We start from the raw sequence: 27,625 nt of genomic DNA, 5'->3' as shown, positions 1-27,625 counted from the left end.
GCAGAAGTGACCAATGACAGTGACTAGCGCTGACCCTGTTCAGGTCTCCAGCTCTGTCCCCTTCTTCAGGTCCTCTCTGATATCCTCCAAATACAGTCACATTCAGGGGCACTGGGGAGGGTTAGGGCTTCAATGTATGAACTTGGGAAGACAAAATTCAGCTCATCACATGAGGTCTGGATCCACATTGAGACCCAGAAGGAGATTTTTAAAAACTGAGAAAGACTTTACTGCAAGAGCATTATTATTATTTTTTTTTGTCTGTCTTACTTTTTTCCAATTATACAAAGCACAGTGGCTCACGCCTGTAATCCCAGCACTATGGGAGGCCGAGGCGGGCGGATCACAAGGTCAGGAGATGGAGACCATCCTGGCTAACACAGTGAAACTCCGTCTCTACTAAAAATACAAAAAATTAGCTGGGCGTTGTGGCGGTTGCCTGTAGTCCCAGCTACTGGGGAGGCTGAGGCAGGAAAATGGCGTGAACCTGGGAGGCGGAGCTTGCAGTGAGCTGAGATCACGCCACTGAACTCTAGCCTGGGCAACAAAGCAAGACTCCGTCTCAAAAAAAAAAAAAAAAAAAAAAAAAAAAAGCACAAGTAGGTGTTACAGAAACTTTGGAAGGTAGGGGGAAATAGACAGACAGATAAGAAAAAGTTCACCAATATCCCCCCATCTGAGGTGACCACTCTCAGCGCTTTGATACATATTGTTCTATTACTTTAAACACACACACACACACACACAATGTATGGAATTATGCTGTAAACAGCATGTATCCTGCCTTTTTTCCTTCTTAACAGTATCTAATAAGCATTTTCCCATGGCATTAAAAATGCCCTATGAACAAGATCTGAATGACTATAGAATGTTCTGCCATATGGCTGTGCTGAGATTCATAGTACCTGCCTTAATTCATATAAATATTGTCTCTAATTTAACAACATTATAGAGAACTCTAGGATGAACTTCTCTGAAATATATTTTTGTCTATAGCATTCACCAGATTTTAGCATCTTCTCCCCTAAAACTCTCTGCTTCTTCCCAACCAACCCCTGACCTCTGCCAGGAAAACGGACTGGACTACGAAGCCTGCCTGGTTGCTCAGTGTGATGCCCTTGTGGATGCTTTAACTCGTCAGAAAGCCAAGCTGCTCACCAAGGTGACAAAGGAGAGGGAACACAAGTTGAAGGTAGGTACCTGAGAGACTGACACATTGAATCCCTGCCACATCCTCTGCAACTAGCATGGGGTGGAGCACACAGTAGGCACTGGGTAAATATTGGCTAAGTGAGTGAATGAATGACCTAATGAATGAATGAGACAAAGAAGGGATGCACCAGCTGGTTCAGTTACATTCATGTGACCTGACAGAGATCAATCAATATGCCCTGTATCTTGAGGATTTCAAGTCAGAGGCCCACCTTCTCCCTCCCTGTTTCTATCTAAGGGACTATTCTTGTTCTCATTTTGCAGAGCAGAAGTGACCAATGACAGTGACTAGTGCTGACCCTGTTCAGGTCTCCAGCTCTGTCCCCTTCTTCAGGTCCTCTCTGATAGCTCATGTCCTCAACAGTCAGCAATAACATACACAGCCAGTTACCACCAAGGGAAGACGAGACTCTCCCCTCACATCACACTGAGTCCCTGACTCAACCAGGCACCCATGAACTCTCTGAGTTGATGACGGGCTGTCACTGTTTGAGGAGCTCCATCTGTGCTAGAGACATTTCATAACTGGACCAGAAAATACTACTGTCAAGAAAAGCAGAAATGCATGCTGGAGATGATCCCATGGTTCATAAGTGAGGGGGCTAAGACCATCGCGTTATCCAGGGCCACAGAGAGGTCAGAAGCCAGTCAAGAAGCTGGTCACTGATTGTATGGAGAGTTCCAGATTATGCTGTTTCTCTGCATGACTGTCATGAGTTTAGAAAGGTTTCTGTGTTGGGTGTTGTAGCCCTGCTTCTTGGGAAGTGAGTCCACTTATTTCCCAGCAAAGAGCTCAGCAGTAGAGCCGAGACAGGAGTGGGTGCGAGGTGGTCAGGCCAGCGCCGCTTCTACCAGGCTGTATTGGCGCTAGTTCTCTGACTCTTGCCGTGGCCTGCCTGCTCTTCCTCTCAGGAGACAGTTACTTAGAGGAGTCTTTCCATTGCAGGTGGTTTGGGACCAGATCAATCACTGCACACTGAAGCTGCGTCAGTCCACCGGACTGATGGAGTACTGCCTGGAGGTGATCAAGGAGAACGACCCCTCGGGGTTCTTACAGGTGAGCCTGTCCCTGGAAGACACCAGATGGTCTTCCTCCAACTGCCCCACTGTTCCCCAAATCAGTCCAAATTCCAGTCAAGATCCTTTCCTGGCTTGGATTGAGCAGATTCTCCTTTGCTCAGTGATTCCAGAAGACCTAGGGTCTCACCTTGGCTCTGACTCTCACTAGATGTGACCTAATTTTGCAGCATGCATGAAACGAGGAGGTGAAATGACATCATCTCTAGGGCTGAAATGCCTCACTGCAACATTTTCCCCACAAACGGGAAAGGACAGTCTTGCCAAACAAGCTGGACAGATTGCACCGGAAGAAGCAAGTTAGCAGAATCCACATGGCCCATTATCTCAATGTGCAGAGTCCTGCAGGCATGGCTGGTGACCAGCTGCCTACAGAGACAGTGCAATCTTCTCGGGGCCATCTCTCCTGCATTCAGGCTGACTCAGGGTCATGAGTATCTCTCAGGAACATGGCAGTGATTCAGCCTCTGTCAGTGGGGAAAATGATGAATCCCTTTGATTGTTTCCCAAGAAAGATACACGAGATCCTGGCTCGACAGGAACACGTGCAAATGTCTGATAAGCAGGACTTTCCAGCAAAGGGGAGCAGAACCATGGGTGTGATGCAGTCAAGTTTGGAGCAGAGGTTGCAGAACTCAGAGGAAACACACGGGCAGGGAGCAGATGTGGGCTTAGAAATTTTAGGGGTGTGGAATATGCTTTCTTTAGACACTGGGGCAAACTGCTAGTATGTTTCACTTTGCAAAGTACTAGATCTAGGAAAACAGATCTAATGAAGGATGCATTTCTATATTTAAAAAGCATCTTGTATTTCTCAACAGTGTTTGCTACACTCTCTTTAGGCAGCAAGTGCTTCTTTTCATTTCATGTGACTCTGAAATATGATTGAAACAACATTTCAATGCATTTTTAGACAGCCTGTGCTGGGTGCGCAGGGGTCATTTAATCTCTGCCATGGCTCGAGAGCACAACCCTTTTCTGTCTCTGAGTCCCATAGAGACAAAGCCCCTACCTCTTCCTCACCCCTGGCTGCACAATTTTCCCTTTGCAAAGCAAAACCTTAAACTCTTTGCTCTCCTTTAAGATCTCAGATGCTCTGATCAAACGCGTCCAGGTGTCTCAGGAGCAGTGGGTCAAAGGCGCCCTGGAGCCAAAAGTGTCTGCGGAGTTTGATCTGACCTTGGACAGCGAGCCGCTGCTGCAGGCCATCCACCAGCTGGACTTCATTCAGATGAAATGTAGGGGTGAGCCGCGGTTGGCCCCAGTTCAGTTAGTGCTTCTTTCAAAAGAGGCATGCAGTCTGAGAGGCAGCTCGGTGCCATAGGGGGACCTGTGATGCACAGAGTGTGGCAGGGTGGGAGAGTCGGAACACCAGAGTCACGGACCTAGGTTCAAGTCCCAGCTCAGCCCCTGACAGCCATGTGAGCTGGAGTGAGAAGCATCCTGTCAGAATCTGAGGCTTCCCATTTGTGAAAAAAACGATCGTTTGTTCAACAACAATCATTTGTTCATTCAGAAGTGCTTGGGGAGTGTCTACCATGTGCCAGGCACTATTCCACATGCTCAAGATGCAATGGTGAACAAGTCTACCAACTCACAAGATTGGGCTTACACTCTCGAGCAGGAAATAGACACTAAACAAATGTATAATAGAATGTTGGATGGTGGCAGGTGCTATGAAGAGGAATCAGTGGAAGGGGCAGCAGTAGATGCCATGGGGTGAGATTTGGGGTTAGGAAGAGGAAGTGGTGGAGAAGGAGGAAGAGGTAGTGGAGGAGGTAATGGAGGAGGAGGAGGTAGTGGAGGAGGAGGAGGAGGAGGAGGTGGAAGAGGAGGAGGTGGTGGCTGAGATAGTGGAGGAGGAGGTGGAGGAGGTAGTGGAGGAGGAGGAAGAAGAGGTAGCGGAGGAGAAGGAGGAGGTAGCAGAGGAGGAGGGGGAGGATGAGGTGGAAGAGGAGGTGGTGGTGGCTGAGATAGTGGAGAAGGAGGAGGTGGTAGAGGAGGAGGAGAAGGTAGAAGAGGAGGAGATGGTGGCTGAGATAGTGGAGGAGGAGGAGGAAACAGTGGAGGAGGAGGAGGTGGAGGAGAAGGAGGGAGAAGAATCTAAGCAATGAGTTTTGCAGGCAGCAGACGGATAGCAAGTCCAAAGTCCCTGAGGCAAGAATCAGTTTTCTCTGTCCCAAGAGCAAGAAGGTCAGCGATGATAGCAGAATGAGCAAGGTGGGTTCAGAGACCCTAGGGGGTTAAGTAAAGTTTGCATAACTTAACCCATTATGAAATCAGCAAATGCTGGCCAGAACCAGAGCCCTACTCTGCATGCTGCCCCTCCACAGATGTCAAGGGAAGGGAAATAAAGCTCTTTGGTGTTTGTGGACTGAGGACCACACATGCAGAATCTGTGAACTCAGGAAGTCCTTACCTGCAAAATCCGTGGCCATTTTAAACTAAAGAAAAGGAAGTCTCACATTGCCATGCTCACTCCCACACAGCTTGCACCTCCAGTAAGGTCTGGAAAGGCCACTTGCCCCAGGTGTAAATGACACACAGTGCTGAGAAGCAGGAGGAGCCTGGCAGAGTGGAGGAGCTGCAGTGAAAGAGCTCCCCTTGGAAAGTGGGGGTGTGGAGGGGGGGCTTGGGGCCACTCCAGATGCTGCTCCTAGCTGGATGGGGTCACTGGACTGGTCAGGGGTAACCGGACTGGACGGGGTCACTGGACTGGTCAGGGGTAACCGGACTGGATGAGGTCACTGGCTGGTCAGGGGTAAATGGACTGGATGGGGTCACTGGCTGGTCAGGGGTAACCGGACTGGATGAGGTCACTGGCTGGTCAGGGGTAAATGGACTGGATGGGGTCACTGGCTGGTCAGGGGTAACTGGACTGGATGGGGTCACTGGCTGGTCAGGGGTAACTGGACTGGATGGGGTCACTGGACTGTCAGGGGTAACTGGACTGGATGGGGTCACTGGCTGGTCAGGGGTAAATGGACTGGATGGGGTCACTGGCTGGTCAGGGGTAACTGGACTGGATGGGGTCACTGGCTGGTCAGGGGTAACTGGACTGGATGGGGTCACTGGCTGGTCAGGGGTAACTGGACTGGATGGGGTCACTGGACTGTCAGGGGTAACTGGACTGGATGGGGTCACTGGCTGGTCAGGGGTAAATGGACTGGATGGGGTCACTGGCTGGTCAGGGGTAACTGGACTGGATGGGGTAACTGGCTGGTCAGGGGTAACTGGACTGGATGGGGTCACTGGACTGTCAGGGGTAACTGGACTGGATGGGGTCACTGGACTGTCAGGGGTAACTGGACTGGATGGGGTCACTGGCTGGTCAGGGTTCAGAGAGGAAGTGGGAGAGCCGTGTAGCAGGGCCCAGGGGATGAAGCAAGGACTCCTACCAGCTCGTTAACTGAGGCTGAGAGTCAGGCTGTGCTCAGCCAGTTGCGTGCCGAATTCTTGGAACCAAATTGAAATACGTACTTTTAACAAAAACGGTGTTTCAATTTTCCCTTTAAAAAAAAAAAAAGAAAGGTCAAAGTGAACTCTATTGATTTATAAAATCTCTTGAGCCTGACTAGAGCTAGAAAAATTTTAAACTTCTCCCACTTGGTCAGGCACGGTGGCTCACACCTGTAATCCCAACACTTTGGGAGGCCGAGGCGGGCGTTTCACGAGGTCAGGAGATGGAGACCTTCCTGGCTAACACAGTGAAACCCCATATCTACTAAAATACAAAAAAAAAAAAAAAAATTAACTGGGCATGGTGGTGGGTGCCTGTAGTCCCAGCTATTTGGGAGGCGGAGGCAGGAGAATGGCGTGAACCCGGGAGGCAGAGCTTGCAGTGAGCCGAGATCGCGCCACTGCACTCCAGCCTGGGTGACAGAGCGAGACTCTGTCTCAAAAAAAAAAGCTTCTCCCACTCTCACCTTAATAGGACTTCTGATACAACTGATTCAAATCCTTAGTTCTTTAGGTTGACTGTCCAATACTCGAGACTTGCTTCTGTTGCCTGGATCTCGTCCCCTGATCTTTTAAATGCTTCCAGCCAAAGGTTTAAAGGCATCTCCCCTCACCTTCCCAGTTCCAGGCATGAGCTGCTGGCTGGCTGCCACTTAGCTGTGGGCCCTGCAGAGAGGATCCCTAGGGGCTTGTGCCACGCACAGGAGCACAGGGAACCTGGACTCTTGGAACTGTTTATGTGTTCCTCATGAGTCTGAGTCGAAACCAGTGGTTCTCAGTGGGCAGATGGGAAAGAGGACATCCTTCCATAGGGCCATAGGTTCAGAGGGGTGGGGCCGTCTGCCACGGGCCCCCTGAGATTCCAGGAAGGACAACCCCTAGGTTTGAGAAGCGCAAGGTCACCTGTGCTTGCCTTCATCCCCGGCCCACCTGGAGACCGACTCCTGGGCATCTGGGAGTGACTACAGGGTGGCCAGGGAAGGAATTTAGCCTGGCTGTCCTCTGGGGGCCAGGATCCCTGGGATGGAGTGGGGTGGGGGACCGGGCTGGGGCCCTCGGAGGGCTTCATGTGCTAACTCGTGCGTGTCCCTCTCACAGTGCCACCCGTCCCCCTACTCCAGCTGGAGAAATGCTGCACCCGCAACAACAGCGTCACGCTGGCCTGGAGGATGCCACCCTTCACCCACAGCCCTGTGGACGGCTACATCCTGGAGCTGGACGATGGCGCCGGGGGGCAGTTCCGGGTGAGGCCTTGCTGCCTATTTGGCAGGGATTGAGGGTACTGATGCAGACGCCAGAGTGGCTCCCACTGCCCCAAGCTCTGGTTCAGCCCATGGGGACATTGTGTTGCCATCCTGAGGGGACACTAGCCAAAAGGATAAAGAGGGCTGGCTGGGCTCAGGGAAATGGGGCTTCCCTCCCAAGGGCTAGGTCCGGGAGGACTGACACAAGCATGGGGCTAGAGGAGAACTCAGAGAAGGTGCTCCCTGCACCCACCTCCTTTCCCATTTACCCCCAGCCCCTCATACAGCAACATATGCCCTCAACGGGTTTTATCACACCTTGTCTTGTCTGATCCTCTAATTATTTCACCCGGTTCTGTCTTGACTTGGGAGGTATCATTTCTGGAGATGAGGAAGCACTGTCTGACCCTCCTTTACCTGGCAAGGTGCTGGGCACGTAGAGGATGCTGGATAAATGGTTGTTGAATTGGGACAACATTCTAGTCATGTCGCTGCTGATAGACTGCCATGGGGGTAAGAAAGGTTCTTAGTGAGCCAGGTTCTTACTCCCATCTGCTAGAAACCCTGGAGCAGGACTCCACCCCAATCCAGCCCTAATAGAGCACCACCCAGTCCAGCCCTAATAGAGCACCACCCCAATCCAGCCCTAATAGAGCACCACCCAGTCCAGCCCTAATACAGCACCACCCCAATCCAGCCCTAATACAGCACCACCCAGTCCAGCACTAATACAGCACCACCCAGTCCAGCCCTAATAGAGCACCACCCAATCCAGCCCTAATAGAGCACCACCCAGTCCAGCCCTAATACAGCACCACCCAATCCAGCCCTAATAGAGCACCACCCAATCCAGCCCTAATACAGCACCACCCAATCCAGCCCTAATACAGCACCACCCAATCCAGCCCTAATACAGCACCACCCCAATCCAGCACTAATACAGCACCACCCCAATCCAGCACTAATAGAGCACCACCCAATCCAGCCCTAATACAGCACCACCCCAATCCAGCCCTAATACAGCACCACCCAATCCAGCCCTAATACAGCACCACCCCAATCTAGCCCTAATACAGCACCACCCAGTCCAGCCCTAATACAGCACCACCCAATCCAGCCCTAATACAGCACCACCCCAATCTAGCCCTAATACAGCACCACCCAATCCAGCCCTAATACAGCACCACCCCAATCCAGCACTAATAGAGCACCACCCAATCCAGCCCTAATACAGCACCACCCCAATCCAGCCCTAATAGAGCACCACCCAATCCAGCCCTAATACAGCACCACCCAATCCAGCCCTAATAGAACTCCACCCCCATCCAGCCCTAATAGAGCACCACCCAATCCAGCCCTAATACAGCACCACCCCAATCCAGCACTAATACAGCACCACCCCAATCCAGCACTAATAGAGCACCACCCAATCCAGCCCTAATACAGCACCACCCCAATCCAGCCCTAATACAGCACCACCCAATCCAGCCCTAATACAGCACCACCCCAATCTAGCCCTAATACAGCACCACCCAGTCCAGCCCTAATACAGCACCACCCAATCCAGCCCTAATACAGCACCACCCCAATCTAGCCCTAATACAGCACCACCCAATCCAGCCCTAATACAGCACCACCCCAATCCAGCACTAATAGAGCACCACCCAATCCAGCCCTAATACAGCACCACCCCAATCCAGCCCTAATAGAACTCCACCCCAATCCAGCCCTAATAGAGCACCACCCAATCCAGCCCTAATACAGCACCACCCAGTCCAGCCCTAATAGAGCACCACCCCAATCCAGCACTAATACAGCACCACCCAATCCAGCCCTAATACAGCACCACCCCAATCCAGCACTAATAGAGCACCACCCAATCCAGCCCTAATACAGCACCACCCAATCCAGCCCTAATAGAACTCCACCCCAATCCAGCCCTAATAGAGCACCACCCAATCCAGCCCTAATACAGCACCACCCAGTCCAGCCCTAATAGAGCACCACCCCAATCCAGCACTAATACAGCACCACCCCAATCCAGCCCTAATACAGCACCACCCCAATCCAGCCCTAATAGAGCACCACCCAATCCAGCCCTAATAGAACTCCACCCCCATCCAGCCCTAATAGAGCACCACCCAATCCAGCCCTAATACAGCACCACCCAGTCCAGCCCTAATAGAGCACCACCCCAATCCAGCACTAATACAGCACCACCCCAATCCAGCCCTAATACAGCACCACCCCAATCCAGCCCTAATAGAGCACCACCCAATCCAGCCCTAATACAGCACCACCCAATCCAGCCCTAATAGAACTCCACCCCAATCCAGCCCTAATAGAGCACCACCCCAATCCAGCCCTAATAGAGCACCACCTCGAGATTTCACTCCGTGACGTTCAGGCGGACGTGAATGCCAGGGAGCACAAACTATGGGCTTCTCAGATCACCTGGTTCCTGGCCCCGAAATGATTAAATAAACACTCATTCTAACAAACTACTGCAATCATAACAACCCTAGCATCTCTTCTCCTGGGAAGCTGCACCCATTTAACAAACCTTGCTGAAGGTCAACATTCCCTTAGTTTCTCTCAAGGAGATGTACGTATGTGTCGTTTTACTTTGTGTTTGAAAAATACAGGAATGTATGAATTAGGGAAATAGTTGCAGCACTTCCTTGGGAATTACTGAGTTCCATGTGAATATGGGCCAATTAGGGAGGCAAGATGAGGTAGCTCAAGCCAGGTCACTGAGTGCGGACCCCAGTCACTCCTGTTGTGCAAATGAGCCAAGAACTGAAAGAGCTCATCCACCAGACAACAACAGGAGAGTCAGTATTTTTGAAATGGGAAGAAAGAAAAGGCTGTTTGGGAATATTAAAAGCAGCAGCCACAGAGCTCAAAAGTGGTCCCTCGTCTTTGAGACATGGCCACTAACAAAAGCTAGACCCAAGGGCTAGGGTTTATAAGGAAGTGGGTCTTATAGTGGGAAAAGTATGGATATTGCATGCAGACAGACCTGGATTTGAGCTATGGCTCCTATATGAATTAGCTGTGATCTTAGACCACATTATTTAATTAGCAGAAAATAATGACATGGGAGAGGCAAAAGGCTATGCATTTTGGGGGTTGAATAGGACAAAGGTAACTTTGAAGCGAATGAGGAACAAGGTCAATCTTTAGAAAAGTATCTTTGGAGGCCAGGCACGGTGGTTCACACCTGTAATCCCGGCACTTTGGGAGGCCAAGGCGGGTGGATCACTTGAGGTGAGGAGTTTGAGACCAGCCTGGTCAACATGGTGAAACCCCATCTCTACTTAAAATACAAAAATTAGCCGGGCATGGTGGCAGATGCCTGTTGTCCCAGCTACTCTGGAGGCTGAGGCACAAGAATCACTTGAACTTGGAAGGCAGAGATTGTAGTAAGTCAAGATCGCACCACTGCACTGCAGCCCAGGTGACAGAGTGAGACTCTGTCTCAAAAAAAAAAAAAAAAAAGAAAGAAAGAAAGAAAAGTATCTTTGGGGTCTGATGCAGAAATGTCTCACCCTTTGGAAAGACCAGGAAAACAGCAGCTCCAGGAGGGCTAAGGAGTGGAAAATGCCAGCCTAAGGGGTGGGAGGAGACAAAGGAGTGGATGTGCCCTGTGGCTCAATAGTCTTGTAGACCAGGTTGACCTTGGCAGAGTCAGGATGTTCCTGGTCAGTATCCTGGCTGGCTGCAGACTTGAGAAGTCGCCTCACCAGGACTCCATCACGCCTCACCACCTCACAGGCAGAGGGGCCAGGCAGCCAGTAGTAAGGAATTCATGCCCAAGTTAGTCAAGTTCTGTGAGCCAGCCATGACTGAACGCAATTTCCCTTTTTATTACCTTCTATTTGGGTAAGAATTTTTTTTTAAATTTTTTGGCTGGGCATGGTGGCTCACACCTGTAATCCCAGCACTCTGGGAGGCCAAGCAGGAGGATCACCTGAGGTCAGGAGTTCGAGACCAGTCTGGCCAACATATAGGGAAACCCCATCTCTACTAAAAAAATATATATATAAAAATTAGCTGGGCATGGTGGTGCATGCTTGTAGTCCCAGCTACTTGGGAGGCTGAGGCAGGAGAATCACTTGAACTTGGGAGGCAGAGGTTGCGGTAAGCCGAGATCATGCCACTCCACTCCAGCCTGGCAACAGAGCAAGACTCTGTCCCTCAAAAAAATTAAAACAAAAGTTGTTTGGAAATGGGGTCCTGCAATGTTGCCCAGTCTGGACTCAAGCGATGCTCCCACCTCTGCCTCCCGAGTAGCTGGGACTACAGGCCACCACGCCTGGCAAAAGCACTTTTAACGTCAGTGTGTTTCCAGAAGCCATTTGCTGAGAGGAATTTTCCAAATGCTAGAGGAGCCTGGTGAGCAGCATTGCTCTCTTTCAGGAAGTGTACGTCGGTAAGGAGACTTTGTGTACCATCGACGGTCTTCACTTCAACAGCACCTACAACGCCCGAGTCAAAGCTTTCAACTCGTCTGGTGTCGGGCCTTACAGTAAAACTGTCGTCCTGCAGACGTCCGATGGTGAGCATCGGGGTCTCTTAGTGGGAAGAACAGATCCATCATTTTGTCCAATGACAAGCAGACAGCCACTTGCAGCAGCTGTGATGACGGAGTGGGGGTGGGGGTGGTGCTAGGCACATCTGGGTTCTCCAAGGGCGCGCCCTTCTGGGACCATAGGTGGCCTCCCGAAGGACAAAGATTGACTCCTAGGGCCAACCCACATTTCATCCCGTGGACCAGGGCAAAGGATGAGCTGCTGAAGATGGTGGAGGGAGGAAGTGCAGGGCCGGAGGGGCCTGTGGAGGTGCATACGCCTCACCCTGCTCTGCACACACAGCTCCTTGCTGCACCCACGTGGCCTACAAGCCACGAAAGAAACATTCCTTTACCCCATTGTGCTGGACTAAATGTGAAGTAGCTGAGGGAGGCTAAACTTCTCCCACTTCTCAAGGGCCAAGGAGTGAGTAGGACAGTCCCAGACAAGAAAACACCACGATAGATACAGTGGGCCCACACCAGTCCCTACATTTGAGCCTTTCTCACAGCGGAAGAGGGCTCTTTAACCCCCAGCATTGGAGCTCACATGCAGTGGTTTATACACCTACCCAGCCTTCTAGGTCTTGGGCAACAACAGCATGTTGAAATTAATTCAGTGGAATTTTGATCATTTGAGTTCTTAGCAGGGAGCGATGAGAGAAATAGAAATCATATTCCAAAGAGAGTCCTGCCCCACCCGGCGTGGCCCAGCCCAGGCTGCAGAGGCAGTTTCCAGCTCCCCACTGCCTCCGAGAAGAGGGCAAATCCTGTATTCGTTTTCATCATTGAGTCTACACGTCCTCTGACTGCCACCGCTGAATGGTCTCCTAGAGGCAGGGAGGAGAAGAAGCAGGAGCAGATGCTGGTGTCAAAAGACCCAGCCAGGGACACTTTTCTGAAAATGGTGCCACCTGCAGAGTCCACTTTGTCCACCCCTAGAGGAGAGCTCGCTCGCTTCTGTCTCTAGACTCTCCTGCCTAGAGACGAGCGGTCCTTGCCCTGTGCACTGTGGTCATGACTTTAGAGTAAGGGCCTCACTTCCAACAAACTTGGGGGTTGGGGAGCAAAAGGGGGCAGTGGCTGATGGGCTGCAAAATGGAGAATTGAGCTTTGTGACTTTGGCCTATCACTTCACCTCTCTGTGTCTCAAATCTCCCACCCACGAGGTGGCTCATCAATATCTATTTCCTCCTGTACTTCTTTTTCTCTCTTTTTTTTTTTTTTTTTTTTTTGAGAAGAAGTCCCACTCTGTTGCCCAGGTCACAGTGCAATGGCACAATCTTGGCTCACTGCAACCTCTGCCACCCTGTTCAAGTGATTGCCCTGCCTCAGCCTCCTGAGTAGCTGGGACTACAGGTGCCCACCACCATGCCCAGCGAATTTTGTTTGTTTGTTTGTTTGAGATGGAGCCTCACTTTGTCGCCCAGGCTGGAGGGCAGTGGTGCGATCTCGGTTCACTGCAAGCTCCACCTCCCAGGTTCACACCATTCTCCTGCCTCAGCCTTCCGAGTAGCTGGGACTACAGGCGCCTACCACCACGCCCGACTGATTTTTTTGTATTTTTAGTAGAGGCGGGGTTTCACCATGTTAGCCATGATGGTCTCTATCTCCTGACCTCGTGATCTGCCCGCCTCGGCCTCCCAAAGTGCTGGGATTACAGGTGTGAGCCACCATGCCCAGCCATGAATTTTTGTATTTTTAGTAGGGATGGGGTTTTGCCATGTTGGCCAGGCTGGTCTCAAACTCCTGACCTGAAGTGCTCCACCCACCTCGGCCTCCCAAAGTGCTGGAATTACAGGTGTGGGCCACCGCACCCCGCCTATTTCCTCCTGTACTTACAACGTGTCTGAGCGTTTGGAAGGATTTTAGAAACCAAGACCGGGAAATGCATCTAGATTTGAGGCTTTGAGGCCTGAAAATCCTTGGCAAGGCTAGGCTCGTAGGTCTAGTAACTTGGATGAACACAGAGCAGGGCATGTGTGTGAGTGTGTGCGTGTGTGTGTGTGTGTGTGCACGTGTGTGGTAATCATACAGGAAAGAACCTTCACTCCTGGGTGCCGACCTTCTAACAGAAGCAAGTGTGTTTGTATCTCTGAGCCAGTTAGAAACTACTGGCAAATTCCATCCCCTGACCCTGCTCCTCTCGCCTCCTTCCTTTTTAGTGGCCTGGTTCACATTTGACCCCAACTCTGGGCATCGGGACATCATTTTATCCAACGACAACCAGACAGCCACCTGCAGCAGCTATGATGACCGGGTGGTGCTGGGCACAGCTGCGTTCTCCAAGGGTGTGCACTACTGGGAGCTGCACGTGGACCGGTACGACAACCACCCAGACCCCGCCTTCGGGGTGGCCAGGGCCAGCGTGGTCAAGGACATGATGCTGGGCAAGGATGACAAGGCCTGGGCCATGTATGTGGACAACAACCGCAGCTGGTTCATGCACTGCAACTCCCACACCAACAGGTGCGATTGGGCCCCATCCTGCCTCCCATGGACACAGGTTGTTTGGGAATGAGGGTCCTGAAGACCAGTGTCCCTTCTGCTGTCCCCAAAGCCAGCAGGAATTGGGAGGAGGTATTTTCAGCCACTTTGATCTCCATTTTCTAGGAAGCTTTGACTCTGCCCACATAGAACTGGCCTGCAGCCCAGATGAGGGTATGTTATGGTGATTCGCACAGCACCCGCACAGATGGGTCTCCAAAGTTACCCAGCAGGCCACACGGTGGTCCTCTGCTGGAATATGGAGCTCGTAGTTTTCTTTCTGGTCCAGCTTCACTTTCCTTTGCAACTGTCAACCCAAGCTTGAGTCACTGCAAGGCGTTAATGGGCACCACTGGGGTTGATGTCCTCACAGCTGTGACCAGGTCATTGCCACTAACTTGCCTGCAGTGATCCTGGCCACTGCCCTGGTCTCATGTGGGCTTGAGCCTCAGCAGGGCCGGGCCCTCGACAGGGCAGTAGCAGAGGGCATGGCTGGGGTGCTCACTACTAAAACGAGTCTGCCAAGGGTGCCTACAGCTGTGGCTTTGCCCTGAGACTGGCCCTGGGAGTAGGGTTGCCAGTGTGGACACAGGAGACTCAGGTCCTGGCCTGTGTCACTACTGGGGCCTCTGTTAGGAGGGCAGAAGGGGATGGGTCCTCCGGGACTGCCCCTGAGGCCTGGTCTTCTCCAGGGTGCCTTGGTCTCTCTACTCAGACACAGAGAAGGCAGTGCCCCCACCCCCCCGACACACCTGCACCATAGCCCCGTACTCTTTCTCCTCTCCCAGGGATTTTGTGCTCACAACTGGCCGGCATGTGGGGATGGATGTGGGGGTGAAGAATCCCCAAGGCCAGAAATGGAGAATTGCAAGTTGCGGACACCTGGCGCCACCTCCTTGCTATGGAGCCTTGCTCCTGGTCTGCTAAGGGCCATCTCCGCAGCAGGAAGGGGTGGGGAACTTCAAGAAGCTGACATTGACTTCGCTGGCCCCAGTCCCAGGCAAAATTGACCGGAGGCTCTCAGTGCTCTGGGCCCACCTGCAGCTCCTATAACAGCCCCTAGGGCACCTTCCCGCAGAGTAAGGACCAGCTTCTTCTTTCTCAGGGAAGCCAGGTCTAATCTGGGCCAAGGACTTGCCCGAGGGCCCTCAGGACCCTGTCTGCCTGCCTCTTTGCTGGTAGGCAGGGCCCCTTCTCTCCTGAGTCCTGGGGAAGAGGCGGGCAGCTCTGCGCCTCTGCCTAGACCCTGCAAGCTGGCCATTCTCCCTCTTACCCACAGAGGGGCCAAGTCCAGGCCCATCAGCTCCGTCTCTGCTTGCTTAAGCCAAACTGGCACCCAGATACCCTGTTTGCTGGCAGGAGTAATAACAAGAAGCATTTGTCAAGCCCTTACTTGTGTTCAGTGCTGTAGGAAGCACTCAATTTATCTTGAGCTCATTTAATCCTTGCAAAAGTGCTATTATTGTTGCCATTTTACAGATTATAAAAGTGGGGCTTAGACTGGAATGGTGGCTCACACCTGTAATCCCAGCACTTAAGGAGGCCGAGGCAGAAGGATTGCTTGAGCCCAGGAGTTTGAGACCAGCCTGGGCAACTTAGTGAGACCCTGTCTCTATAAATAATAGTAATTTTAAAAATTAGCCAGGCATGGTGCTGTGTACCTGTAGTCCCAGCTACTTGGGAGGCCGAGGCAGGAGGATCACTTGAGTCCTGGAGTTCAAGACCAGCCTGGGCAACATAGTGAGACCCTCCTCTCTACAAAATAAATAAATAAATTAAAAGCCTGGGCTTAGGAAGGTCGGACAATGGTTCAGGCCATGCGGCCAGTTGACACACACAGGGTTGAGCCCAGGACCTCAGCCTCGGTTTGTGTGGTGCGGACTCCCCAGCCCTCCCGGCCATTGGCCACCACACTCCTCCCAAGGGCTGCCGAGCACTTCTTGGGCCTTTGCTGTCCTTGACGGCCCCTTGGTGCCACCTCAGTAAGAAAAACAGAAGGGAAGTGGGGCCATAAGAAGGTAGAGAGAATCTGCCCCTTTCTGCATGTCCTCCCACCCTGGGATGTGGATCGGGTAGGGTAAGCGCTATCTGGGAGGAAGTCGAGGCAGCCGGGAAGTTGGACCCCAGAGCTAACTGGACCTGAGGCTTTGCTTAGGTCGGACTCATTTCTGCACCTCCCGTGGGTCACTACCGCCACCCGGTGGTCAGTATCCAAATAGCACCAACAGTGCGGTTTTAGTTCCCTTCTCCCACCTGCCGGGGCACCCTCGGGGAAGCCCTGCCCTCTCCGGAAACACTTGTCTGGGCCGGGCCGCTCACCAAGTCCTCCTTGGGACTTCCTGTCGTGAATCCTTCTCGCTGCTCACCTTCCCTCTGCCCAACCAGCAGCGTCCAGTAGATCAACTCATTCTCAATCTGGAAGGACAGACAAGGTTTTCTTAGCAGAGTGGCGTTGCTAAGATTAAGGCTAAAACCTCAGCCCTGAGCGGGCGCGGTGGCTCAAGCCTGTAGTCTCAGCTACTCAGGAGGCTGAGGCAGGAGGATCCCTTGAGCCCAGGAGTCCAAGACCAGCCTGGGCAACATAGTGAGGCCCTCGTCTCTATAAAATATTTTTAAAATTAGCTGGGCATGGTGTGTGCCTGTAGTCCCAGCTATTCGGGAGGCTTGTGGGAGGATCCGTTGAGCCCAGGAGTTTCAGGCAACAGTGAGCCATGATTGCACCACTGCACTTCAGCCTGGGCCACAGGGAGAGACATCCACTCAAAAACGAAGACCACCTCAGGGAAGGGAAGGGGAGTCTACAGGATTCGGCCCATGGGAGAAGACGTGGTCAGCCAAGCCCCTCTTGGGAGCATGTTCCTTACTTTTATTAACAGATTCGCTTCCACCAGGTGGATGTGAATTCTTACCACCTACGAAGTACGACATTGCCAACGCTGATCAAGAGCAGAATGGATGTTCTCAAGGTTCCGCTATTGGTCACCTGTGGGATGGTGACTCCAACAGAGAACTTGATTTTAACTTCAGCACCCTTCTCCCTGCCATACACTGCTTTTCGAGGGACCCTAGGATGTTTCTGGGAAGATAAGCCAATGTAGGGTAGGGGCCTTTCAAAATTTCCTGAAGGCCTGTATGTCCACATCTTCATCGACCTCAGCATCCTCACTTGCCTAAAACAGAAAAGGGCACCAAGTCAGTTACTTTCTTTGGCAGGAAAAGGTGCCTTTCTTACCCACTCTGCATGCTCCACAGTTTCAAATGGGACCTACTCATCAGAACCCGATTTTTCTAGTATGCAGATCCCAGATGCTCTCAGGAAGAGGGGGCTGAACAGCCTGGTTCCTCTAGGGGAGTCTTCATCATAGCCTGTTAACAAGGTGTGTCCACTGTGAGAGAAGGCTCATATGCCAGGAGAGCACCCCACCACCACCTTGGGGGCCATGTTTAAGTGAGGGTGTTCCCAGCATCCTATAAATCATTTTCCTGCCCGGGCATGGTGGCTCATGCCTATAATCCCAGCACTTTGGGAGCCCAAAGTGGGAAGATCACTTGAGCCTAGGAGTTCAAGACCAGCCTGGGTAACATAGTGAGACCCCTGTCTCTACAAAAAACACAAACAAAATTAGCTGGGTCTCATGTCATGCACCTGTAGTCTGAGCTACTCGGGAGGCTGAGGTGGGAGGATCTCTTGAGCCTGGGAGGGTGAGGCTGTTGTGCGCCGAGATGGCGTCACTGCACTCCAGCCTGGGTGACAGAGTGAGACCGTGTCTCCAAATAAATAAATAATTCTCCTGAGTTAATCTCCTACATCCCAGGCTGGGTGTGGTGATGGTCTTCCTGGGGACTCTCTTCCCAGGACGGAAGGCGGCGTGTGCAAGGGGGCCACCGTAGGCGTGCTGCTGGACCTGAATAAGCACACCCTCACTTTCTTCATCAACGGGCAGCAGCAGGGCCCCACAGCCTTCAGCCACGTGGACGGGGTCTTCATGCCAGCCCTCAGCCTCAACCGCAATGTGCAGGTACACGCCTCCCCCAGGCCGGACCTGGTCTGGCTGCTCCCCACTGTTTGTCCACAAGTCTCTGCAGTGCCCATGGGCAGAGTGGGCCATAAAGAAGCTGACCACAGAGCCTTCCCAGACAGAGCTTATCGAGTGGACTGCCTTGGACATTTCCTAGAGGCGTTCCGTTCTAACTAGTTCACTTGGGACACCCAAGGGCCCTAAGGTGGCAGCTTCTGGAGACGCAGACCTCATGGCTGAGCCCAGTCCCTGGGGAGTGCTGGTAGCTCAGGAGGCCTGAAACAGAGAGACAAGAATGAGAGCCCAGGAGGGTGAGAGGAAGGGAGAAACACAAAGGTGCCATCCATCGTCTTAGTAGAGTCCTCCTCCACTTGGGATGGGGAGTTGGAGTCTGGGGAGGCAGGGTCCTGTTCTGTGGCCCTGAATATTGAGGAGTCTACACCAATCACTGATTGATCGATTTGATCTTCTACTCATTTGCAAAAGGGATTTGTGGCAACCTAAAAGATAGGCTTGGCTGGGCATGGTGGCTCACGCCTGTAACCCCAGTACTTTGGGAGGCCGAGGCGGGCAGATTATGAGGTCAGGAGATCGAGACCATCCTGGCTAATATGGTGAAACCCTGTCTCTACCAAAAATACAAAAAAAAAAAAAAAAATAGCCGGGTGTGGTGGCAGGTGCCTGTAGTCCCAGCTACTCAGGAGGCTGAGGCAGGAGAATGGCGTGACCTGGGAGGTGAAGCTTGCAGTGAGCCGAGATCGCGCCACTGCACTCCAGCCTGAGTGACAGAGCAAGACTCTGTCTCAAAAAAATAAAATAAAATAAAAGATAGCCTTGGCCAGGCATGGTGGTTCACGCCTGTAACCCCAGTACTTTGGGAGGCCATGGCAGGAGAATCGCTTGAGCCCAGAAGTTTGACACTAGCCTGGGGAACTAGCAAGACTCCATCTCTACCAATGAACAAATAAGCTTTTTTTAATCAAAAAAATAAAAGGTTGGCTATTATTCCTCACAGTTAATAGAATGGGATTAGTAGGAAAGGAAAGAAGGTCGTGGCTAGAAAGTAGACACAAATATGTAACCACGGGAGCCAGTGCATGAGAGCCGTGCTCCTGGGACAGCATCTACTTTGCCCGGCTCTGGCAGCTCTGGCAAAATGAGGAACCAGTCAGCTGGGTGATTCTTATTATGAGGGAAGAGGTGCAAACCAACATAGCCTTTAATTAGGGATATTGAGTGACATAATATTCACCAGTCTACAGCAGCCCTAAGCTGTTGCATGGATGGCCCTGGAGCCAGCAGGGGATCTTGCCGGTGTCTGCGGTGCCTTTGGAGCACTCAGGGCCCCTGTAGCAGCCTCTCCCACCCTCACTTCCCCTGTCTTCTTTTCCAGGTCACCCTGCACACAGGATTGGAAGTGCCGACTAACCTGGGGCGGCCAAAGCTGTCAGGCAATTAGCTCCGCTCCAGCTTGGCACTGCGCCTGTGACACTGACATTCACAGGCAAAATGCCCACCATTCTCACTAAGCTCAAATAACCCACAAAAGCAGGATATGCAAGTCATGGGTACAACCTGGCAGCGTGGAATGTCATAGAAACATTTTCTTGGGGGCATGGGGAATGGGTCCACGGGCCATGCTCACAGCTGCCACTGTCAGTGGCAAAGGCGGGTACGTGTGTAACCCTTATTCCACCCAGACGTTACGAACGCTCCCCAAGAAGGACCTTTCTCAAGGGAGTCAGCATTCGGGCTTCATGTCTGTGTTTCCTGCCAGCTGTTTTCAAAGCTTGTCTTTTTTTGGAGGGAGAGGAAGGTAGACTTTGAGACTGGCCTCCTGAGAGTGGCAGTCAGGAGCTGCGCTGTAATCCCACACCCCGGATGTTGGCCCTCTGCGGGGACCCTGCCTCCTCAGAGTCCCAAGACTGCAGATTCTCATCATGCTGAGAAAGTTATCTTCTAGCTTCTTGGTCCTAGAGTCTTTAGTAGTGCCTGCCACTTGCAGACCCAATGCAGGATTGATAGAAAGGGATATTAATCATTCTTGCTAGACTTTTGCCTCTCTCACTGAAGTGTTGAGAACCTTTTAAAATGGCTTCCTTTATTAGTCAGCCAATTGTGTTCTCTCTCTCTTTTCCTCCCTCCTTCATTTCTTCTCCCTCCCTCCTTCTCTCTCTTTTCTTCTCTCCTTCCCTCCCTCCTTCAATCTTTCTTCCTTTCCTCCTTCTCTCTTACTTTCCTCCATCCCTGCCTCTCTTTCTTCCATCTTTCCCTCTCTTTCCCTCCCTCCTTCTCTCTTTCTGTCTCTCACATACACACACACATCCCCCCCCCCCCACACACACACACAACAGTCTCCTAAAATTAATTCACTCAGTTCTTAGTTCTTAAATCCACGTGAAAACACAAGAATTTTAACAACTATGTCAGACGTCTTCACCTGGTGGTGGCTCCTTTCTGAAACTGGCAACCCAAGAAGTTAACTGAAAACACATCCAGATTGCTCTTCTGAGCAGAACCACTCTCAGACTCATGAGCATTTAAGATGGCAGACCCTGGGAAAGCCTCTTCTAGTCAGTCCACCCTATTGTCGTTATGAAAGCATCATGACACAAGTGGCCCCTGTGGCAGGCAGGGACGGCTCTGCCCTGATGCAGTGGGTGGGATCTCTGGGGAAGGCAGAAAATAGAAGAGCAATATCAGGTACCTTGTCTCCCCGCTTCCCACTGTGAGACTGGGTGTGCCGAGTCTGACCTGCCAGGGCGGGACTCCGGAAACACCAGGCTTCTCCCTTGAGATCCACATTGAGTCGTCCACACCTCTCAGAGACAGCTCACGACAGGGGTTCTGAGCCCGCCGGGCTCTTGTTCCCAGGGAACCCTTCCTCTCCTCCCTCCTCTCATCTTCCCAGTCACCTGCCACCTCCAGCTCTACCTGGTAGTAATATTTCTCTCTCCTTTTAAAAAGAATATATTTTGTCAAGCATTTTATTTCTGAGGCTGAGAAGTGACTTGTCAATTTGCTGGACTGGATTTTTATAAAAACTCGCCCCGTACACCGGCACCGACTGTGCGTCCTTGGTTCTGCCTTCCTGTTCAGATACCACACCTGCTTTCTGAGTAACCGCCTGCCAGAGCCATGCAGGTCCCCCGCCTCCACTCAGCAGGCCCGACAATCCTACCTCAAAGCTCATGCTCTTGGTCTGCAAGGCCGCCTGGTCCGCTGTCTCTGCGATGTGGCCGGCAAGGCCAGCTGCCCCGTCTGCAGGAGCTGCTTGGTGCTGTGTTGCAGCCTCTGCTGCAGAGCCTGGGAGCCATCTGCTTCGTGGAAGTCTAGGTCTTGCCTCTTCCTTGTCATCTCACCAAGCGGTTTCTGGCTCTCCTCCTCCCATCCCAGAGCCCCGTCCAGAGCCCTTGGAGGTAACATACAAGACCTAGGACCCTGTGTGCTTGCCCACACCGCTGCCTCTGTCTCCCATATCCCTGCAGCTTCATCCTTGGCCATAGCTCTGGGTGGCCATGGCTTGGAGCATGGAGAAGATCCCTAAAGATTGAGGATGAAGAGCAGTCACCACTTTCCTAGGCCTGAGGAAGCTATCAGCTTTGGGAAGTGTCTAGCTGTCTTCTGAAAAAAACAGACCTACACCCTGCCCCCAGAATGAGAGTGGGCTACGCAGGGCTGCCTGGTGACAGCGGCTTCTCGCAGGGGAGTCCCGGGGAAGGCTGTGGAGCCTCCACCGTCACCACAGCCCGGGTCACCAGGGGACCCCAGCTCTGCAGAGGAATCGCCCATCACTGGAGCACAAGCTGCCTGGAGCTACCCTGAACCTCACTCCTTTGAAGGAGCAGCATCCAGGTCAGGAGAGAAGTGGAAAGTGCAGGAGGGAAATGCCCACAGATCTGGTGGCCTCTTTCAGAAAAAAATTCCCTGAAGTCCAGAGAGGTGCAGCAAGGACTCCCTCCTCCCGACTGCTGCCCTGAGCTTGGGGGCTGAGAACCTCCCTTTTCTGACTCCTCCAGGAGCCCAGAAGCAATACGGCCGATGCCTGGGACGGCATCCAGCTCTCCTTCACAGACGCCTCTCCCGTCTTCAGCACGAAACACCTTCAATGTTCTGACTTCAAAGAGAACGGCAGGTCCGTGCCACACACTTGTGTTTTTGAGGGATCAGAAAAGTGAAGAAGGAACTTATCAACTCCTCATGGCCGGGAAGGTCCCGGGTTTCAGAGTAGAAATGACAAGTCATGGAATTCTCATCCACCATCGAATTCCGTAACATGTTACATCATGGTGGCATATTTGTACATAGAAATGATATCAAGATGAGGCTTTAGTTGGGCTGGCTGGGGAGTAACTTGGTGTAAATCTATCAAGCAGTTTCAGTGAAAAAGGAATTCAAAGTAGTTTTAAAATGTCGAGTTCCATTGCATTGTAAATAGTGCCTCTATAATGTGTTCTGCAGTTGTTCTTTGCTAGTGAGCAAGTGTGGTCAAAGTGTATGCCTTTTCCTTTTAAAATTAATCTCTTCCGAAAATATCCACTAGCACCTCACTGCATACATAGCATCCCAGCTCCTAATTCAAAGCAGGGGAAGGTATTTCCCCAAAGCCTGCTTTTCCCCTCTCTGTTCTCCTTGGGAAAACAATGATTCCAATGAAAGAGGACACCAGTAATACTGACCCACAAGGTAACTGACCTAAGCACTATAAAACTGTATATAGTTCCAGGCTGCATCTTCAGCCTGATATGTACTTTGTAGTTGCAACAGTGCCCTAGGTGCCCTATGGCCCACCAAGTTTGAGGAGGGTGGTGCTTTCCGGATTGAGCCTGGGCAGGCACTGTGTAGCTCACCAAGAGAGCTGGGGGCAGGCCCACCCTCCTCTTTGTGCCCTTTCTCTCCCTCTTGGTGCCCCTGCCCTCCGCCCCACCACAGCACTCTCAGGAAAGGATCAGAATGCAGGATCTTTGTGTATTTCTTCCAGGGATATTTGCATTTAAGCCTTAATTCTCACTGCAAGCGAAAGGCTTGGTCCCCCTGGGAAGGCACATTTCAGCACCAGTGGGCAGGTGGTTCAGTGTCAAGGAGGCTGTTACTGGTCCCATGGCCACCTGCTGGCTGTGCGGTAGTGAGGGAGGGTCAGTCCTTAGGGGGACTCAACATGTGAATGCTGAAGAACACTGTTGCACGGCCTGTGGGGTGGTGCCAGGGTTTCTCAACCTCTACTGACATTTTGCGGTCAGTTCTGTACACTGTAGGATGTTTAGCAACATCCCTGGTCTGTGCCCATCATCTGCCAGTAGCAACCCCCAAGTTAGGTGTGACAACCAAAAGTATCTGTAGACATTGCTAGATATCTCTGGGGGCCTCCACAAGTTGAGAACCACCAGGTTATGCTAGTGGTTTGTCATGCGTGGATCTGCAGAGGGACTGTGGCTTTCCGGCTGCATTGTTCCAGAGAAAGCCTGTATGTGACAAAGCTTCCAGCCTTTATCTTGATACCCAAGCCCAGGATTTTCCAAGGGTCTTCAGGGGGCAGGTAGGGGGAAATGGGGTGAGCCACCTCCAGCAGATGCCAACCTGTTGGGTCTTGAATTTTTACTCGCTGAAGATGCCCCCAGCCCGCTCCCCCTTTCCTAGAAAAGCAAAACTTGTTACCTTTGTTTTCCTTGGCCACGTTTTACTGGAAGCAACAGGAACTTCTTAATGGGTTTGTGGCCCTCAATTCGTTTTTTTTAAAAAATCTAACAGATGTTATTGGCAAATATTCAAGATGCTGATGCTGGAAAATTTCAGGACTTTTCTTTTGCAAGTGAGCCGGTAGCTGTGTTTGTTGACCGCATTCTTGGCAGTTCCTCCCGGAAGATCAAAGGATCCTGCAGCTTTAACTGTATCTGGGCTGTAAAAATATGAGGGCAGGTTTCGGGTAGGATGTATTGATCAGACACCAAGTTCAGCCCTGTTACTTCCCTCTTTTAACCTGGCGTTAATAGTGATTCATGGTATGGGTGGGGGCCAGTCTCTTATCCTTTCTGTGCCTCAGTATCCCCGCCTGAAATGGGACTAGTCATACTAACCTACCTCCTCTGATGTATTGTGAGGATTATAGAATAACATTTTTAAAGAAAAAAAGTGCAGTCTTTCACCTCTGGCATCTCAGCTAATGAGTCCCATTCAGTGAATCACACCTGTCAGGGGGGTGGATTCCAGTGTTCTCTGACCAGTGTCTTCCATCCAAGCCTCCTTGTGACCAGGGCAAGGAGCTGCCTGGCCTCCAGCGCGAAAAATAGACCTTTAAGACAGATTTCCTATGACCACAGAAAGTAACACCCCATATGTTTCCGTTCCCGGCAAGGCCTGTTTGAACAGCGCTCTGTGCGTGCTGTGAACAGGCTGCCTGTCAGCAGTCTCACTGCTAGGCCTCAAGGCCTCTGCGTGCAGAAGCCCCTTTAAACCAAGGAAGGACACTAACCCAGGCCTCTGCCTTCTTTGTTACCTAAGTTCTGGTATCTAAGGGGTCTCTTAACTCATAGCTTGTCTCCTTTGTTTCGAGGGGTCTCTGCAGTGTGAGTGGGTTTGAAATCCAGCATGGATAGTGGAAAGAGATGCAACTGAGCCGAAGTTTTGAAGGCTGGTTGGGCTAGTGGGTCATCATGTCACTTTCAGATGACTGATGACCACTGAGCCTTCACCAGCACGAGCTATGCAGGTAGGGGGAGGCCCTGGCTTTTTCAATGATTGATGTGGACATGAGTCAGGAGCTGGGAGTTGAGACCTCCAAGGAAGTCTCATCCGGAGCCATCGCTCTTCTCTCAAAGAGCACAGTCCTGGGGAAGGCCTAGGGACTTGTGGGCCAGTGATGCAGGCACTGCAGACCAGCCAGGCCCTCGGGTAAGGCTCTGAGGAGAGGCCAAACCCAGGCTTCAGGTTCGGGAAGGTGACCGCTTGCAACTGCGGTAGCAGGAACGTGTCAGGTGCTTACTGGGTGAGACCCAGCCCGGGAAGCCTCTCCAACTCCTCCTAGCCCTGGAAACCGGACATCCAGAGCCCCAGGCTTTCTTGGCACCCAGAGGAAGCAGGGAGAGGGCAAAGCAGCAAACGTTCAATGCATGATGTAGGATTGCTGCCTTGACACTAAGCTGTTGTATTAAGCATGAGAGGTGTTTGTTTAACGTTGGCAAAGGGATTTAACAAGAAACAAAAAACTTCGTGTCCTTGTTTTGACTGTCGACAGAACTCCCATTTTCTTGCCTTTCTTTATCCCCATTTCTCCTCCTCTCTCCCCCTCCCCCATCGCACCCACTTTCGGTCACTTGTTGTTGGTATTTGGTGGCAGCTCTTGGTCCTGTTGCTGTGGATGTTCCACTGAAAACACGGGGGGTAGGGGGGAGTGGTAAGGAAAGCAACTTTTTTCTAATTTTTGTATTGGTATCCACAAGCGTTTGTATTTTTTGAATTGCAAACACTGTGTTTTCTGGTCTTTGGGGGTTGGTTGAACTTTCTGTATTACCTTTTGGAAAACCTGAGTTTTACCACAGTCTTAAGCAGATTTGAAATAAATTCTTTTGACACTGCCAACAACAGAGGGACAAGGTGTGGTCTGTAATTCCTGCTCCGAAGTCAGGTCTGCCTTTTTCCAGACTGGCCCTGACTGCCCCCCAGACAGGGCAGAGGCTACAGGAGGAGAGGCCACATGGTCTATTCCCGCAGTGGGGCTGGGGGTTACTAAGTAGCAGGGTCAACGTGGTTCTGCTTCGCGTGCCCAGGAAATCTCAGGGTGATTACATATGACTCTAAACTAGGCTGGGTGCTGTGGCTCAAGCCTGGAATCCCAGAACTTTGGGAAGCCAAGGCGGGCAACCACTTGAGGCCAGGAGTTTGAGACCAGCCTGGGCAACATGGTGAAACCCCATCTCTACCAAACATACAAAAATTAGCTGGGCGTGGTGGTGCACCTGTAGTCCCAGCTACTCAGGAGACTGAGGTGGGAGGATCGCTGGAGCCCAGGAAGTCAAGACTGCAGTGAGCCATGATTGTGCCACTGCACTCCAGCCTGGGTGACAGAGCAAGACCCTGTGTTAAAAATAAAACATAGCCACGCAGGGTGGCTCACGCCTGTCATCTCAGCACTTTGGGAGGCTGAGGTGGGTGGATCACCTGAGGTCAGGAGTTTGAGACCAGCCTGACCAACGTGGTGAAACCCTATCTCTACTAAAACGATACAAAAATTAGCTGGGTGTGGTGGCACACGCCTTGTAATCCCAGCTACTCGGGAGGCTGAGGCAGGAGAATTGCTTGAATCTGGGAGGTGGAGGTTGCAGTGAGTCAAAATCGTGCCATTGCACTCCAGCCTCAGCAACAAGAGTGAAACTCCCTCTCCAAAAATATAAAAAATAAAAAATAAAATAAAAAAATAAAAATAAACCAGAAGGCCCCACCACAAACAGTGGGAAGGTCATAAAATTCATTTTTTCAAGAGGGAACAGGGCTGGAGATACATAACAGTTACCACGCGGTTAAGGTCAATTCATGAGTGCAAAGTAGATCACGGGTTCCGCGCAGAGATCTGCGGAAAACATCCCAGCGAACCGGTGAGCATCAGGGAGACTCACCTGCCCCTTCAGCTACACACGCCGAGGCCAGACATGCCTGACCTGAACTCTGTCCTTTGCTGCTTTCTCACCTCATGATCCTCAAGAGCAGCCGTCTCACATGGCCCCTGACAGCCCCTAAGACCAGTTACCTGTGGGAAAACCGAACGGGCTCAGCTGAGTAGGAGGCAGATGCAGAGATTAGAGAGCCAATGTTTCTCAGGGCAAGCTCTTGGGATCAACCCTCATGGAGGCCCAGGGAAGGAAGCAGGATTGGATGGAGGGAGATATGGAGCTACACGAAACCCACAAAGGCCTCAGCTAACTCCACTCTGGAGTTGTCCTGACTTGGGATGAGAGGACTGGACTTTAACACCCTCCCATGGATCATTCATCGATTGTGGGTTCCCCTGGCAAGAGGATGAGGCAGTCCCTGCAGAGGGCGGGCAGCTGAGGCCTGTTTTCCCTAACCACTCTCAGCAGCTGAGGGAATAAGTCCTTCACCCATGAAAGGGAATCTAGTGGGACATTACAGTGCCCACCACAACCCAACACAGTGCCAGGTCTGTGTTTCAGACAGTGTGGGGAGAAGCCCTTCCAGAATTCCACCGACCCATGCTTATAGAGGGAGCTGAGCGTGGTGGCTCACACATGGGCACGGTGACTCACACTTGTAATCTCGGCATTTTGGGAGGCCAAGGCGGGAGGACTGCTGGAGGCCAGGAGTTTGAGATTGGCCTGGGTAATACAGCAAGGCCCTGTCTCAACTAAAAAATTAAAAAATTAGCCAGGCATGGTGGTGGTTCATGCCTGTAGTCCCAGCTACTCAGGAGGTTGAGGTGGGAGGATTGCTTGAGCCCAGGATGTCGAGGCTGCCGTGAACTGCCATCACACCACTGTATTCCAGCCTGGGTGACACAGCAAGACTCTATCTCTGAAAAAAAAAAAAAAGGAAAGTCAGTGGAA

The 27,625-nt window shown here is 51.7% G+C and overlaps 1 protein-coding gene and 1 long non-coding RNA gene across 3 annotated transcripts in view; one reads left to right on the top strand and one right to left on the bottom strand.

The window, feature by feature from the left end:
- TRIM67 (tripartite motif containing 67) overlaps positions 1-25,653 on the top strand; it is a 62,796-nt gene extending 37,143 nt beyond the window's left edge. The window contains exons 3-10 of one of the 2 annotated variants that reach the window (XM_045391819.3): positions 1,070-1,192; positions 2,159-2,269; positions 3,374-3,527; positions 6,847-6,992; positions 11,415-11,553; positions 13,731-14,034; positions 17,909-18,071; positions 19,465-25,653. In XM_045391819.3, coding sequence (XP_045247754.2) covers positions 1,070-1,192; positions 2,159-2,269; positions 3,374-3,527; positions 6,847-6,992; positions 11,415-11,553; positions 13,731-14,034; positions 17,909-18,071; positions 19,465-19,530 — 1,206 coding nt within the window. In that variant the 3' untranslated portion in view covers positions 19,531-25,653. Of the gene's footprint in view, positions 1-1,069; positions 1,193-2,158; positions 2,270-3,373; positions 3,534-6,846; positions 6,993-11,414; positions 11,554-13,730; positions 14,035-17,908; positions 18,072-19,464 lie in introns of both variants that reach the window. The other variant, XM_005539787.5, reaches the window with a different exon arrangement.
- LOC141407293 (uncharacterized) lies at positions 11,660-17,312 on the bottom strand. The gene is made up of 3 exons (XR_012415880.1): positions 16,962-17,312; positions 16,372-16,467; positions 11,660-12,395 (listed from the first exon to the last, which is right to left on the bottom strand). It is a non-coding gene; the product is annotated as an uncharacterized lncRNA (long non-coding RNA).
- Positions 25,654-27,625: the final 1,972 nt, after the last annotated feature.

Source organism: Macaca fascicularis, chromosome 1 (genome assembly GCF_037993035.2).
Source record: "Macaca fascicularis isolate 582-1 chromosome 1, T2T-MFA8v1.1".
In the NCBI taxonomy this organism is placed as follows: Eukaryota; Metazoa; Chordata; class Mammalia; order Primates; family Cercopithecidae; genus Macaca; species Macaca fascicularis.
This window is presented reverse-complemented; position numbering and strand designations above follow the sequence as displayed.